This window comes from Lupinus angustifolius, chromosome LG03 (assembly GCF_001865875.1).
Source record: "Lupinus angustifolius cultivar Tanjil chromosome LG03, LupAngTanjil_v1.0, whole genome shotgun sequence".
Classification (NCBI taxonomy): domain Eukaryota; kingdom Viridiplantae; phylum Streptophyta; class Magnoliopsida; order Fabales; family Fabaceae; genus Lupinus; species Lupinus angustifolius.
The window spans coordinates 29,317,333-29,335,129 of record NC_032011.1 but is presented as its reverse complement, the minus strand read 5'-3'; the positions used below and the strand labels follow the sequence as shown (position 1 = coordinate 29,335,129).

The window sequence follows — 17,797 nt, the reverse complement described above, 5'->3', positions numbered from 1 at the left end:
CACAAATTTTTATTCTCTTTTTTCCTATTTCACATGTCAACCAAAGGAAAGAAAAATATAAACTCTCTCTTGATTCTTGTATATGAAAGGAAGGCTAAATGAGAAATGGAAACAAATGAAATAAAGGTAACAATCGATTCATTTACTAATTACTCCTTAAATAATCAAAATTATTTCATAATTCAACGAAAGCATAATCATATCATTTAAGTCCAAAGTCAATCAAATTAACGTAAAAAGTCTGATTTTTTTTAGGACAAAGTCATTTATCCTTTATAATACACGTGTCATAATTTGAAGATATCTTTATTTATCATCAACCTATTGAATTAATAATAAGATAGTAGATTCCATCCACACTCGAGATGACATCCTAACTTGAACTTGTGAGTATCTACTCAAACCCAACTCGAGCTTAATGTGAAAAACTCACTTTGGCCGAATTTAGGTTTTGATAAATGTCAAATTAACCATATTTTCTAATACATTTTGGAGCACTTATCTTGGTGATTCATGAAAAATACCTAACTTGTTTTATCTTTTATTAAAAATAAGAAATTGAGTAGAGAATTATTTAATGCATTTTTTTCAAATTCACTTTGAATTTAATGATGAAGAATGGAAGAAATGGTGACCAAGATGCACTAAAGCCTAATGTCTAAACTCAAAATGCAAGAAATCAAGAAAATAACCCAAGACTAGTCCAATCACATTGAGCATGATTTCTGACTGGGTTGGTTGATGACACATGGGGAAAACTCCAAAGCGAAGGAAAGCCTGACTGGGCATCCCATAGACCAGATGGACACTTTGGCACATAATAGAGTCAGTCTGGTACAATAAGTGTTGGGCACTCTGGCACAATAGGATTGGCGGTTGAAACATGAGAAGGAAACCCTCCTCGTTGGGTAAGCAAAGCATTGGGAGCTCAAAAAGGGGCAGAAAACTCATGCCAAAAGCCTATATAAAGAGGCATTTGACACCATTATAAAGCACCATGTTATATACCATCTAGCTCTCTTATTGAATAGATATCTATTATCCAAACTGTGTCGTAAATTTTATCACACACCCATAAAAACATGTTATGTTAATTAAAAAAATTAAATATTAATTTTTTTCTTTCTGTTTTTACTTTATTGTCATTGGAACGTAACAAAATTTGGGATATGGTTTGGGACAATAGATCTATCTTTCTATCCTCTCCTCTGAACCAAATGAGAGAAAAATATTATTTCTCTTCAACTTCTTTCCCCCCTTTCTTTCTCCCCCTTTTCTATTCAACCAAATGGAGTGTTAGAGCAAAACGAATTAATGCTAATGGATAACTAATTCTCTTTGGTTGAAATTAGATATAACTTCTTTAACTCTATGTACCTTTCTTGATTTCTTTATGCAAATTTCTACACTTAGATTTTAATCATACAATCACCTAAAGCATGATTTTAGATTTGAATTATTATGCGGGAACTAATCTTTCAAATTTGAATCAATGATTTATCATATAATGAAGCTAAGCTATAAGGATAGATGTAGATCATTTGTCAACCAAACATCTAAGTTTAACACAAATTGTTTTATTAATTAGTCATGTGATTGATAGTTATAAAATGGAGTAATGTTATATAATTCTATTAAATCTTTCTATTAATTCTTCTACCCATAAGAAAGTGATACATGTAATTTGTAAACTAATTATTAATAAATAAAGTATCACATAGTGACATATGTCACTTTCTTATGAATAAAATGATTAATAAGACATTTAGTACTAAAATTTCTTACTAGGGGGTTGTTAATAGGATAACAAAAGGATATGATAAAACATAATTGTATATTGAATCGTGTAGATTTTAAATTGTTAACATGTAAACTCCAAGTCCAATGCTTATGATTTAAACTAAAGAACATACGTTTTATATTCCAATTCATTGTGATTCTACGAGTATGATATAACTTTATACTATACTACAATTGAGTTTTAAAAGAATTCGAAAATACATATAATGAAGATATAAAAATAAACTTTTCACATTTATCATTAGGAGGTGATCCACTTACTACAGTCTGCAAATTTAAACACTTACTCTAAGAGTAAGTGTAAAAAACTTACTTCACATCTTAGCCATCAATTATAGGAAAATCCAATGATTTGATATACTCACTAATTCAAACAATTAGATTTATGTAGAATTGATAACTAAGATGTAAAGTAAGTTTTTTTAAACTTAATCTTAGAATAAGTGAATCCCATCTCTTTATCTTTTGATAAGAATCCTCTTCATTAAGATCAGGTCTCCTTGATTTCAAATATTGGGTTTAAGTTTGTATTTAATATAGGATATCCAACCCCGACTAAAACCCAATTTATATAATAAATATCAAATTATATAATTATTCTATATATATAAATAACATAAACGTAATACTAAATGACAAAAATGCTCATTTATAACAGAAAATAACATCAAGGTTTTGTTGTTTTCACCTTTCCTGTTAAGTTGTGCATCACTATTTTCCGTTGAGTTTACAATTTTTGGCATGTTATATTTGACTTCGAGTTACTCGAAACCCGACAGAGGTTAATAATTTTTTTATTCTCATTGCATTCATGTTCAATATGTAATTTTGGGTTTAGAGCTAAGTACAAATCCTATTCCAATCCACCTCATTACTATCCCTAACTCACACGACAAATTTATGTCTTAAAAGAGATTAATGCATTACCGTTGATCGAAAGATACCTCGATAAAAAAAATAATTCCAAACAAAAATCCGATATGTTTTCGAAACCGGTCTGGGCCGGGCCGGGCCAGGCCTTAATTTTTTCGGTTCAAACTTGAAACGGTGAATGCGTTTGAATAGGGTGCAGGGTTTTGCTTCTCTCCTTTGTACTTTGTAAGTGAAAACAGTAACATGGACGAAGACGAGGAACAACGTCGTCGTTTAAAGCTCGAAGAAGCCCTAGAAATTCAATCTCTTAGAAGAATCGTCAGTGCTTATCTCAAGTATTATTCATTCTTATCTCTCTGAAAATTTTCATTATTCAATTTAAATATTCCACGAAATTCTTTGTTCTAATTTATGTGGCACTTTTGTTTGTTTTTTTAATTTAATTTATTTGTTAATTAGTTTATTTCAATTTGTATATCAGATTGCACGGTAGGTGTTTGTATAATTTCCTGTTATCAGTTTTTAGCTTCATTAGATAGAATGTTTTTGTTTTTGGTCAGAAAATCGGACACTGTCAGTGAATAATCCACCATTCATGTGTTAAAAATCTTCGGCTTGTAAGTAAAAGTTGTACACACGAATGGTGGAGGATGCGCCAATGGTGTGAAAACAGTGTCTGTGCACACCTAGTACTATTTGCTCTTCGTGTTCTACATTAAACTGTTGGTGTTTTACTTTGTTTCGATGCATTTTCATAAAATTTATGCTACTGCTTGTATTATGACAGTAAAGTGACTTCTTATTTTGAGATTTACAAATATTTGTACTACAAAATGTTACTGAGTTCTTTAGCCGTATTTTGTAAATTATTCCATTCCATTATATTTAGTTCATTTATGCTTTAGTCTGATACTTGTTATCATTATCGTTTTTTTTTTAATTGTAAAATTGAAAAATCTGTACGTTCTTATCACCACTTTGATTGCATGCAAAACTTGCTAATGCTTTTGTTGATTTTTCATACAGCTATCCAGATGCTTCAGAAGAGGATGTTAGAAGATATGAGAGATCTTATAAAAAGCTGCCACCTGCCCATAAGGTATTTTTGTCCTCTGCTTTATAAGGAGGTTGCTTAGAAACCCCAGTTTCCCTGTTTTCAGTCGATTTTCAGTTGTGGTTAAATGTTTGGCGTATATGGAGTGTCTGACCTACAAGACTGTCGACATTCCCGTTTGAAAAAACTTCGTAGTTTCTTGTGGATGGGATTGTGATAGAAATGGAACATAATTCTGATATAAAATGTAGTATTATTGAAAAGAATAATGTCTGAAATCTTATCAAGGTGATATCGGGATATAGATGATATGCACTGAAACAAGTAATACATGCTCTCCGGGCATTCAGGAGATCTGGGCTCTCCTTCACTTTCCAACATTTTCCAAACAATCGACCGATGCGACCACCACTTCTAATTGACTTATAAGTTATAACCACTCAACTCAACTGCCATGTAACTCCAGCTTAATGACATATTAATAGCCATGTCTAATAGAATCGGTCCTCATACCTATGACATGCTTATGTATCTGAAAATACTTTCTCTCCCTTAAACATTCACCCTGTCCGCAAGGTGAACAGCTTGTTCTAACTGAAAACAAATTCACTCTGGCGTCCTACTGTTTGTAACCTGATTACCAAGCTATGGATGAAGCATAAGAATTTCCACAAGGATCCCACTCATCTACAATGCCCACAGGGTCAACATGGATAACAATGAGAAAAGCATTTTTCTATCCAGTATGCAAGTTGATGAGTTAGCTACTCCTCAGTTTTCTTGTGTAACAGCCCACTTTCCATTTTAAAGATATAGGCCTGGTCCAGTAAGTCAGAAGTTAAACCCACTGTACTAACTTCCAATTTTTCCCTCTTTCACGACAGCGACCTGTGGAAAAATTTGGCTTCTCAAAATGGTATACCTTCCAATGTACAACCTTGGAGGCTCAGCTGGGAATGCCCCACATGCTACTGCATGTGGGCTTGACTCCAGTGCCTTGGTGGTGGGGTGAACACCACCAAATTCAGTGGAACCTGAAGGTTATTGCCTGATGGACACTAATTTTGCTTCTGCTTAGTCATTGTGCTCCAGTCGTGAGGATTTCCTATTTTGCCTCTACATCCTATAGAGTGGTTCTTTCACCCAGATTTTCCTCACCGTTTACCATGAAAACAGGGGAACCACTAACCTCTTCAACTGATCCTCAGTCCTCACTGTCCCCCCTATAAACAGTGGATTGTCCAACCTTCTCTACCATTCTGTGGGAATCAATCTCGCAACTTGCTCTTCTTCCACTTTTCTTCTGCTGGTTCTGCAACTTCTTGACTTCTTCAACCCTGCAACTGCTGGACCTTGGGTGTGCAGCTCCCAACCCCCAAACCTTTCTCCTTCTGGTGACGAGCTTCTTTATCCAGCGACCGACTCTCTTTCTTGCAACTTGCTCATCTTCCTCTTCCATTCTGCTGGTTCTGCAACTTCCTCCTTTCCCCGCGACTTCTTCAACCCTGCAACTGCTTCATACTCTTCTTCAATCCTTGCAACTGTATGAGCCGTCAGACACTGCATCATCTGAGCCACCAACCTTCACTATTTTAGTTTGAATGCTTAGAATAGACTAGTAGTCTAAGTCTAGTACCTAGTACTTACTTTTAAAGCTTAGAGAGACTTGATTCCTTAAATTTATTTGACTTACATTAGACTTCTTCAGCAGTTATATCATGTATGTGTATAGTATAAATTTCTTATTTTGCTTCCCTAAACATCCCTATCTCGACCATCTTGCTATCCGCCATCCTGCTATCCCATTTTTGGGGTTGGCTTGGATGCTTTGGATCTGGGATTTGATTACATAGATGCAAATAGAGAGAATGTTGCTGGGATTGTGTAAGTGTGTAACTAATCAGTCTATACTTGCATAGATTTATACTGTGTGAGGGATTAATTTTAAACGTTTTTGTACTTCCTAATTTAGCTCCTAAACTAGAGCACTAATTGACTTTACTGTAAATACCTGTTCTAGCTAATATAGTTCTAACATTTTATAGTTGCTTTGCTGTCTTATAATTTTTCTTGCAATTTCTGTTCAGACTTTTACTCCTTTGTTTACGATCTCCTTTTTCTTGTATTGTAGGATTTATTATCTCACTATCCTTTAAAGTTTGAAAGATTACGCCGGTAAATTTTACTTGCTATTTTTTATTCTTTATAAATTTTTTTGTATCTTAAAAAGGTTACTTGTTTATTTGTTCTGAAGTTGATGCTAATGGCACTTTATTTAAGGAACAAGGGATGAGATTGTAAGAGGCTTTGAAAAGTTTGCTGCTTAACTACTTTCATAGATATTTTCCCCCTTCATTGGGATTTTGCAAAAAAATTAAAGTTCATTCATCCACACACCTGGCATAAGGTTATTGTATGCATGATATATAACATTATATGTCTGAAATTTTTTGCCTTGGACATAAGGTTAAATGAAATTTTACATTCTGCCAACTTTTAACTCCATTATAAAAAAACACTACTAATGGTGGTATTTTTACTTGTTAACTCTAGTTCTTTAAGTTTTTTTTTTAAAATCATTCTCTTTCAAATTAGATACAACTTTATATTTTACACCATCCAGTCTAATTGGTTAAATACAATTTTACTGCAATGTTATTCATCTCCAGCTGGTAGCTTGGGCAGAGATATTTCTCTGTGGAGTTTAGGCTTTGAGAGTAGAGACTTATCCATTTTCTGGTGTAACTCTTCTGTTTCCCTATTTCTCTATCACGTCATATGAATCACTCCTCTAGTTTCTATCAGATACAGTTCTCATTCTAATTTTCATAGTGATTTTTCTTGCCAAATAATGATTAATAAACACACAATTACTGCATATTTTAGAAGTTAATGTTATTGATGATATTTTTTCTTTTAAAGGGGTGAGGGAGAGAGCGCAGAAACTGGGGTTTGAACCTGAGCGCTCACACTTTATGTCCTACAACTTTACCAACTGAGTTGACCCTTGGGGACAATATTTTATTTAATAATGGGGAGGCAGAGTTTGATTCAAAATTTTAACTCAGAATCATTGAATCTTTATCTCAGATTATTGTGATTTGTTGTGCTTGCCAATGGTGCAGGTGTATCTCGATGAATTCTCATTTCATATTCAGTATGCTTCAGGTCAGAACCAACTCTTTTGGTGACTAATTCCTCTTTTGTATTATGGTAATGCTTGATATTAGTGTAATTTAATTTTGTAGGCATTTGAACCTCCGTTCGATATGAGCCAGGACGTAGATGTAAGTGGGGATTCACATGCTGAGCATGCCCAAGCAGATCATTTAGCCTGTCAAGCGAATAATGCTTGTTCATGTGAGACAGACCCAGTGAGGATAAAATGTTGCGATCAGCATGGTTGTGTGGAAGGTAGCAATGACACATGCAGATCTCCTGTACAGGTGCATGCTAATAAGGTTTCTGCAGAATTTGACTCCATGATCATTTTTCGGTTCGGTAGATAAGAACTGTGATATTTCGTTGGTTCTGTCATTGTTTTTTTCATTTAGAAATTTGACCCTGTAGATAACAACAGGAGGTGGACATTGAGAGTCACCATCACTCGAATGCTGGGAGCCATCCTCTAAGTTCGGTACCTTCTAAAGAGTTTGAGGAGTATGGTGGAAGTGCTATAACTGATTCCAATGGCAATGTAATTCCTTCTTTTCTGTTAGTTTAACAGCATTTTTTATTTTTTTCTGAGATATGCTATGTCCTCCTAAAAACGCTCCTAATACTAAATAAAACAAGTATTGAATGAAAAAGTAAACTCATCATTGTGTTTGGAATATAAAAAGCATTGAAACCTTTCACTGTATAGTAATTAGTATGATAAATTCGGAGGTTCAGAATTGTTCTTTCTAGAATTGTCTGATTGGATTGTTCTTGATGAGTTGATGATAAATTAGTGTTAATAATGACAGAATTTTTGAAAGAAAAAATCTTCATATATTTTAGAGTAATTTGCTAAAGTCAAAACTTCACTTTTTTCCGGTGAATGTTCCTGCACTTTGGTACGTCACATTTATTCTCAAAGATAATTTGTATTCCCTTCATTAAAGCATGTCCTGATACATTTGGAACTTCTCTTTCATCCTCCTGTCCACTCTCTTGTAGTTTTTTTGCAAACAACCAAAGTTTTTGTATAATAATTAATTCAACAACAACTGAGACATGTTTACCTGGAGATGGTAACAATAACTAGCTTTAGAATCTCATTTGATTAATCTGTCGTTAACCCCATCCCTTATGGAAAGTTGAAGTACTAGGTATCATTCTGGAATCTGGATGAAATTATGAGTTGGAAAGAAATATATCTAGTCTCAAAATATCCTTTTAATGATTGAATTCTCTGTCATGGAACGCCTTGTGAGACCTTGTTGCTGGCAAAGTTTTATGGCATGTTGATTATACTGATTTGTTTTCTAGGAGATGGAATCATGGAATCCCTGTATTTGTGATATGCCTTCTATCCTCTTGATTCACCCTTCTTGTATGAGTATTCCAGGGCAAATATAATTTATCCACATTTTTTCATGATTTATTCCAGGTCTCCTCATCAGGGCAACATTGTTCGGATCCATCATTTCAGTTGTATGTTCCTTTAGTCGATGTAGACAAGGTATATTTTTGTTTCTGGCTTCCATTCTTTTTAGCTAACAATCTGCTCCTATGTGTAATAGTCGAAGGGTTGATTTCAATTTTAATGGGGGGAGATGTTTTTTTGGATGGTGCAAAATATGTGATAGCTGCACAGTGCCTGCGAATTTGTGGTTTGTTGGGTTTTGGGTCAAATTCTAGGGAGACTCACCTTGAATTTTTATTGGGCTAATCCATAGTATTGTCTAAAATGAACCCTGATTTGTGCAATTGATAAAGTTAAGGAAAATAGGAATTCGAGAAAGAAAACAAACACACCCTTAATACCTTGGGCTTGATTGAATCAGAGTATGAAAGTAGCTTGCTGCAATAATTGATAAATGTGGTCTTCTGTTTAGCTAGCTGTGGTTGTAGCAGTAGCACCAGGTTGTAAATTGACTTCTTATTGCTCTGAAAGAATTACATATAGCAGTAGCTCAATTTCTAAGGCTTGTTTTTGCTTTTACTTTTATAGATAGTTGAGAACATAGAGAGAGAAACTAAATTTGAAAACGGTAGGTTCTGGTATGCAAACCTAGATTCTGGAACATGCTCTAGAGCAGTAACTAACTACTCCGAGAGTCTGAGTCATAAATATAGCTGGCATCAGCTTTTGCCACATCAGCATTAAATAAATTGGAGCATTTCCATACTGTAATAGCCTGAAATTGTGTTTGTCACGATACAAACTTTTGGGAAGTTCTTTTTTTGTATGTGTTATAGCATGATCAGAATGGTAGTTGTCAACTCACATCCCTTATTAGATGAAATACACATTCTTGTGAAATAAATAAATTGGGCTTATCTCTAACTCACTTCTCAGTCTTGAAAGCTCAGTGCTTCTAAAGAATTTGCCACCTTGATCAGTCTATAATTCTATATGAACTAATCTTTTGCTGGCGCAAAACATTATTAGTATGACTATTGTCATTTTGTTTTCTGGATCATTGTATTTTACAATTTCCCTAATTATAATGGTTCTATTGGATTGACATTCTTATATGATTTTCGTATATATATAGATGCTATTACTATTATTCTTTTTGCCTCAGGTGTGATGTATACTAAAATGTATTTTTATTGGTTGTTTTGCTTCAGGTGAGATGTATAATAAGGAACATAGTTAGGGACTGGGCATCAGAGGTACTGTTTGTTTCTTTGTTGCATTTTTTCAGAATGAATTCTAAATATGGTTATTATATAAAACAAGTTGGGAGGAAATCTAAATGGACATTATGATTATATAATAGTAGGTGGTGAGAAGAACATATTTTGTAAAAAAGTGGGACTTCTTTCTCAAATGATTTTAGAGGATTGTTTTAAAAATATATATTTGTTAGACACAAGGGGTTGCTTATGACATGTTCTAGAGGATTCTAGTTAATATATTTAATTCTTATGTAATATCTGAAATATAATGAGCTGGCACAATGGTACTTTATAAGCCTGTAACCATAGCCTATATACAATGGCTTTCTAACCACTAATTCAATAAGAATAACATAATATGTTTTTCAGTTACATTTCCCTCTCTCTCTCTAACTACTCTCAATTTCTAATATTGGTATTGAAGCCTTCTAAACGATGGGCCACCTGCTGATGTTCATTCATGCAAAATTTCATGCTCTAGATGAGTCAATCTTGGGTGTGAGGGTGTGTGTTAAAGAGCCAAGAGCCGTTTATAATAACTTGGGCAATCTTTCCCTGATGAACTAATTTCTGGGGTGGAGTTAGGCCCAACTATGTAAGAAAATTAAGTAACAGAGCAGTATTAAAAGATAGTATTTGACAATTGGAATAATCCCTACTTCCCTGTGACAATAGCCACCACCTAAGTTCCCAATCATTGCCTCCCCATTCTGACCTCCTTTCCCCCCTTATATTCACCTCCTGGAATCTGTTCCACATCTCTTTTGCTGCCACGTGTGTAGTTAGTTACTACCATGTGCAACAAATTCTACTTCTTCACTTGTTCCCATTTTACCCCGATCCTTCTTCCTTTTTCTCTGGTATACCCTTCTGATTGGGGGCCAATAAGTGTATGAAAAATTATTTGTAAATTGTATCTATAAGCTTAAACGAAGGGTCAAACCATGAGCCCTTATCTTGGATGTGTTTACTAATCATTTCTAAAAGCCAATGACATACTGCATGCTTTTTGCAGATGACATAATCTTTGATATAAAGTCAAGAGATAGAATAAATGCATACTAGAGCTTTAGGGAAATCTTTTTGATGCACATGGTTTCAAATTAAGTAAACATTGTATGTAAAATTTAAGTTTAGCAAGACTATCATGCCACTAGTAGAATGGTTTTGGTATCTTGGATCTATTCCACAAAGTGACAAAGTAGTGCCGCTTCAAAAGGATAACACAACTATGTGACATGCAATTCTGTATTATTATAGTTCTAAATGTTGAACAGCAAAAAGCCAACTAGAGCATAAGCCCATTGTTGAAAAGATGAGGATGTTTTAGTGTTTGATGGACATAGAATACATGATCTGATAAGAGTGCATTGGAGAGAATGCAAAGACATCACCTATTGTGGCGAAGATTGTAGAATCTTGCTATAGGTAATATAACCCTGTTTGTAAAAGAGCAATGAAAGCCCTAGTGAGAAATGTGGATTATATGTTGGCCTAATTGTTGGAGGTAGAAGGAGACCAAGAAAAACTAATCATTAAATGACTTTAATCTATCTGCCCTTTCTGACATAATGGTATTGTTTAATTCTTGTATCCGATCCCAATTAATGGGAAATGCTTCTGTTATGTTGTTTTTGTAGTTCTATTATGGTTATCATATGAATAGCTTGATTCAGTAATCACTTTTTTCTTTTGCAATTGTATATTTTTAGGGTAAAAATGAACGTGATCAGTGCTACATGCCTATACTTGAAGAGCTTAATGCCTTATTTCCAAATCGCAGTAAAGAGAGGTAGTCCTCAATACCCTACATACCTTCAGAAAACTCTGTTTTGAAAGTTTGTTTTCACAATTTGTTCACTAAAAGTATAAATTTCAAAAAACAGTCCACCTGCTTGTTTAGTTCCTGGTGCTGGACTTGGTCGGCTGGCTCTGGAGATTTCACGTCTAGGTGCGTGTGTATTACCGGGATTACATATGAATTATGTTCAGTTACACTTTTATTGTAACTAGTACTTTATATACCACGATGCAGGATTTATCAGTCAGGGCAATGAATTTTCATACTATATGATGATATGCTCAAGTTTTATTCTTAACAAGTAAGAATAAGGGTTCTCCCTTTAAATTTAATCTTGTTAGTGTTACAAATAATTACCTATTAGATTTAATTCACCAAATAAATTTTGCTGTTCTGATTTTTCGGTTCATTTATTTTGTTTTGTTTTAACCGACCTCACCTAATGAGATTAAGTGTGGTTGTTGTATTTCTTTTTTTTGCTGTCTAACAAATGGCCTGAATGCCTGATGGATGTTAGTTCTGAAGCTACTGACGAGTGGACGATATATCCTTGGATTCACAGCAATTGCAACTCACTGTCAGATAGTGACCAACTTCGTCCTGTTTCAATACCCGATATTCATCCAGCCAGGTAAATACATCAATTCCTTTTATAAAAGAAAATTATTAGCTGGAAATAAAGGATAAAAAAGTATTGACGTTATAGCTAATATAATTAATAGTGAAAGCATCAAAGAAACTAATTAAAACCACTAAACATTTATAAAAAAGAGCTTTCCCTTTCTCCAAATCTACCAGAGAGAGTCCATGAAAGAAACCATATTTTCAGCAGAGTATGAGGTGGTAAGGAAAACCCCATTTCCCCAAGCATGCTTCATGGAAAAGATCTCCCTTTTAAGATTTGAGCATTCCTTTCTATCTAATTACACCAAATAGCACATCAACATAGCAAACTTCCGAAAACATTTCCCTTTTCCTTCCAAACCCGAGAAGGTCTGCGTTTTGAGCTTAATTCACCATTGTTAAAACGTATTCATAACAAATACATTGGGTTATTGGTTTTTGCTTGTGCTAGTTGTAATATTCTTGCACTTTACTGTAATTACCAGCATTGTATTTATAACTATTAGATGGAAAGGACAAGATAGAGAATGTGTTCCATTGGTAATATGATGTGTACCGAAGATAATAGTTTGTAAAAGAATATAATATTAAAACATCATTAGATTAATTTTTTCTTACAAAGTATGTTGTAATTATGATATGCATTACAATGTCCTGAAGCAGCGCAGGAATTACTGAAGGCTTTTCCATGTGTGGAGGTGACTTTGTTGAAGTCTACAGTGATTCAAGCCAAGCAGGTAGGAGAAATTAACTACATATGTATTTGTTTTCTACTTGTGATAATATATCAGTAGCTCTGAAAGAGAAAACTTCAAAAGTATTATTCTCTTCTACTTTTATTCCTTACCTGTAAGCTTGGTGCTTTATTTATTGACCTGTCAAGTTAAATAAAACTGAATCATTGCAGCATTTGAATTAAGGATTCCTGTTTTGCTACCATGATTAAGAAACATTCTGCTATAGATGCTTAACGTTGTAGAGTCTATGATTTGATGATTTCTAATGTTATATTCTGAATTTTTAATCTATAGTAGTTATTAGTTATATATAATGTGATCATGGCTACCTTTTTGTGTGTATACAACTTGCGTTTATCTCTACTACATATTTTTGAGTAGTGTTAGATTTACTGATATGATTTTAATATGTTGTCCTGCAATAATAGAATAAAATAAAGCAAACTTTTAAAATTTCCATTTGGAACTTACATAACTCTATTTTGTGTTTTTGCCATATTATTTCAAACGTCATATTCAAACCCTTTCTGCTAGGATCTGAACTGAATTTATCTGCTGCATAAATCTCTTTTCAATTTTTAGATGTTTAGATTTTAGTATGACAGAGCGAGCATGGCACACGGATCTTACATAAACCTAACATTATAACTCCAACTCTGAACATATGTAACAAGTTATCTAATACTAAATACAGTATCTTATAATACCTATACTTAATTTAATTTTTAATGAGGTTTACAATGGCCATGCAGGCACATGGGATGCAGTTGTGACTTGTTTCTTTCTTGACACTGCTCACAATATAATCGAGTACATCGAAATAATTTCAAAAATTCTGAAAGATGGTGGAGTAAGTTCCTTAATTCAAAATTCTAAACAGATCCATTTTAACTCTTTTTTTCTCCTTTAGTTTGTTAATGTACTCGTTCGTTGCCTATCTTATGTTAATTTGTCCTTTGTACTGGGTGGCATTGCCCCAATGACAGGTTTGGATAAACATGGGCCCTCTTCTTTATCATTTTGCAGATATGTATGGACAAGAAGATGTAAGCTTCTCTTCTTTTCACATTGTTAGAATATATTTATATATCACTAGATTAACTTATATGTTTAGATTGCATTGTGCATCAATTAGTCATCTAATTAAGAGATAATGTTGGGAATTTTTTTCTTAATTTGTTTCCTTATTTAAATTTAAGTATTCCAAGTCTTCTGGTAGCGTTCTTGGGCTTGTACAAGTAGACCTAAATATTTAGTATAAATAATGAGTGTATTAGCTTAAAATATTGTAACACAATACTTCTTATCAACGATGTTGTTTGATTGCGGTCTTTCTATTTTGTTTCATCATTCTTTAACATGGTATCAGGGCAATACCATCCTGCACGAGTGTTTTCCTCTTTCACATTTTTATGTTCACTTAACTTGGGTGTATATTATATCCTCGCCGAAATCTCTGTAGGAAATGTCCATTGAATTGAGTTTGGAAGATGTTAAAAAGGTTGCTTTGCAATATGGATTTGAATTTGAGGTAATCTCATCTCTCATTTGGATGATGCCATGCTATGCCCTTTCTGTTTATGTGAGTAACTAATTATATTTGCATGGTCTTGTCATGGACTGCAGAAAGAAAGGACTATTGAGACAACATACACTACAAATCCTAGATCAATGATGCAAGTAAGCTTTCGATTAATTTGTTATTGGTTATTTTAGAAATATTAAACCATTATTACAATATAGCTATTTATTTGTTATTGGTTATTTTAGATATTATTGCTTTCGATTAATATTTTTTTGGGTCGAGTACTTTTAGGCACTTTTTACCAAAAACGAGACATTGCATTCCAAATCACAACTTTCAGACTCAATGCATTTAATACACACTACGTTCCAATGCAATATTTCAATCTGATTTATTAAACTCGGTTCAGACAATGCAGCTGACCGGTTCGAGTCATTCATCTGACTGGTCATGCTATAAAACCAGTATGAACCAGTTCGACTGTCAATTGAAGCATAAAACTGTTGATTCGACTGGTTCAACTCGGTCATTTTAATAGAAAAATGTCAAAACAATGTTATTTTGAAACGGAATTTTTTGTAATAGTTTTCAACTTATTTGTAGTTTTGTTTATCATTATTCTAGTTTTGTTTTTTATTTGTTAGTTTATGTTATAACAAAACCATAGTTGTTTAATTAAGTTAGAAACATATTCGTGCAGTTTTGTTGCAATTAAAGAGTAAAATATAAGTTGCTTGATAATTTTTATTTGCGAGGCTTTGTCGTAGTAAAACCTTTTTTATTGGTTGTTTAAGTAGATACTTGTATGATGGTAATTTTTAAGTTGTAGAAGATTTTAATGTAAACTGAGTCAACGGTCTAGTCAATGACTCACTAATCCGACCAATGACTTATCAACCAAAGTATAACAGCGCCACTCATTTACCTTATTTTAGTTGATGAATATGCTCTATTTTCATGGATTGGACATTTTTTATACTTAAAATTATATTACAGAGAATAAATTGATGAGATGATACTTAGATATTGAGAATGTTTCATATGATGATTATTATGTTTTAGGTTTGTTTAGAGCATATTAGTAAATTTCTTAGGATTGAGATTATTTTATCTTTTATGACTTGTTTTCTTATTTAATTAGGAGTCTACTATTAATATAAATAGGGTTAGTATTATGTCTTTTATAGCAGAACATATTCATAACTTCACATCACCATTCACAATATTATCAATACAATTTTTACTATTTTGAGCATTCATTCTTCTTCTATCTCTAAACCCTATATTATAAATTCTGAAAGTCTTTGTTCTGATTTGCTAAAAAGGTTTTATGATCCTGTTTGCAGAATCATTACTTTGCTGCATTTTGGACCATGAGAAAAAAATCTGCAGCAGTGAAAGTGCCCCTTGAATAAAGCATCAACACTACACTTTTTGCTTGTATGTGTTTCTACTTTCCCTTAGAGTGGAAAATATTCATGCCATCATTAGAAATTTGAAATTTGAAATTGATGCATTTGTTTGAAACTTTACATTCAGTTTTATGGATATTATTGACAATGAGATGCAAGTCAAATATTACATCTTTTCTTTATTACCTAACAATTATTGAAATTATTCAAATCACTTCTCATTTTTTTTATATCTACACAAACCACTCCTAATTATATAAATAAATTATACCGAGTACCTATGAGGAAAGGTGAATGTAATTACATTCGCCTATCCCATAGGGAAGGTGAGTCTAATGTTTTAAACATGAGAGGTGATGAGTGTAATTAAGCCAAACTTTTGGGGGTTATTTATGTAATTTATTATCAATATGAGTCCACCTCATTTTATGAAGTAATATGTTAGTAATGTATACAAAAAATGGTCAAAAATATTCTTTAAGGTTTAATTAAAATGTCAAAGTTATTTTAGTAGAAGAATTAAAAAATTCATATGTGAAAACAACATTTGAATATATGGGTGTCCATTTTCATTTCTTCACAACTCAACCAACTAAGTTCAGGAATCGTCCATTTGAATAGGTGAAATCTTATGGACCTTAGCTTTGTTGGTTATTGTCCTACTAATCATCTTACACACAAAAATGTAACACAAGTTATTTGGAAACCAATCATTAATAAATAATGTATTATATTTTGATATATGTTACTTTATTGTAGATAGGATAATTAATAGGAGGATATATAATTTTTCGTATTTTTTTAAGAAGAAATGGCTGTTGTGAGGAATTATAGGAACCTTATGTGGACATAATACAATCTTCTCTTAAAAAGAGTTTGACACTACCCAATATCAATAAGGGAGTCCATGGTTTCAGAAATCCAAGAAATAGTTTGACTGCAACCACCGATCCCGAAAGTATTAGTTCTTTACCCAAAAAATAAGATAGCATTAGTAGTATCAAAAAAAGTATGTGGCAAAACCTCAATGTCGAGAAGGAGATTAACAATACTCTTCTTGTGATCATTCCTAAGGTTAATAAACCTAACTTTATTTCTAAATTCCATTTTATTTCTCATTGTAATACTATTTATAAAGGAATTACAAAGACAATTGTTAACCATATCAAGCTGCTTCTTAATGACATTATCTATGGAAAGTTTTAGACATATCCAAGATACTATAATTATTGCTCAGGAGCTGGTGTATTATATGAAAAGGGTGAATGATAAAAGAGTTTAAAATCTATGCACCGACAGTGTATCCACTATTAATTTGTAATACTTTTATTTGAAAGTCAATCGTAACTAACATATAAATGGTAAAAACACTTACACTGTTAATATATATATATATTAAATTCATGGTAAAAAAGATTTCTTATCATTAGGATTGATTTGGAGAAGTAATATAGGAGACTCTATAGGGATTACTAATCACCACATTAACATTAAGGTAATATATCTCACAATGACTTAGATAACAATACAAAATATTCCCATGGACATTAATTCTCTTAATATAGGATGTTCATAAATGTAATTTTCAAATAAATGTGATGACAGGAAGAGTTTTATTGACCATAATAATTTTATCAAATAACAATAAAATCATCTCCACGAAAAATACATGTAATTGAAATAAAAAGTAGCATGTGCAAAACAACATTTATATTATTAGTCTTCTCTAATACGTGTCTCTAATAGAGCACTCCTTAGAAACAATACAACACAGATAGAAAATAGAAAAGTTAGTTTTCAGAAGATTTTGTTAACCATTGTTCTAACTTCTAAGGACAATGGGTTAGAAATCCATAAATGCAAAATCCACTTTAAAAAAAATCGATGTAAATTATTAAATTTTTATAGAATGACTAAGATATAAATTAATTTTTTTCTATTTACTTCTAGAATGAGTAGATCTCTTCTATTTAATATATCAAAAGTAAACATTTAATTTTTCAAAATCCACTTCACATTTTAAATTCCTTCATTTCCATTTATAACATTTCAAAAAGTTAAATCATAAGATAGAATTAAATAAACAAACCAGAATTAAATCAGAAAATGATAGCAGTGCTATATTTATCAAATAAGACC

At 32.6% G+C, this 17,797-nt stretch overlaps 1 protein-coding gene across 1 annotated transcript; it reads left to right on the top strand.

The window, feature by feature from the left end:
* LOC109344400 (carnosine N-methyltransferase-like) lies at nucleotides 2,857-15,837 on the top strand. Its single transcript, XM_019583176.1, has 18 exons — nucleotides 2,857-3,008; nucleotides 3,700-3,772; nucleotides 5,859-5,902; nucleotides 6,853-6,895; nucleotides 6,976-7,188; nucleotides 7,308-7,424; nucleotides 8,322-8,393; nucleotides 9,509-9,553; nucleotides 11,272-11,351; nucleotides 11,446-11,510; nucleotides 11,595-11,661; nucleotides 11,878-11,991; nucleotides 12,648-12,721; nucleotides 13,474-13,571; nucleotides 13,708-13,767; nucleotides 14,184-14,252; nucleotides 14,348-14,401; nucleotides 15,593-15,837. The coding sequence occupies exons 1-18, from the start codon at nucleotides 2,917-2,919 to the stop codon at nucleotides 15,659-15,661; spliced, it is 1,449 nt and encodes a 482-aa protein (XP_019438721.1). The 5' UTR covers nucleotides 2,857-2,916; the 3' UTR covers nucleotides 15,662-15,837.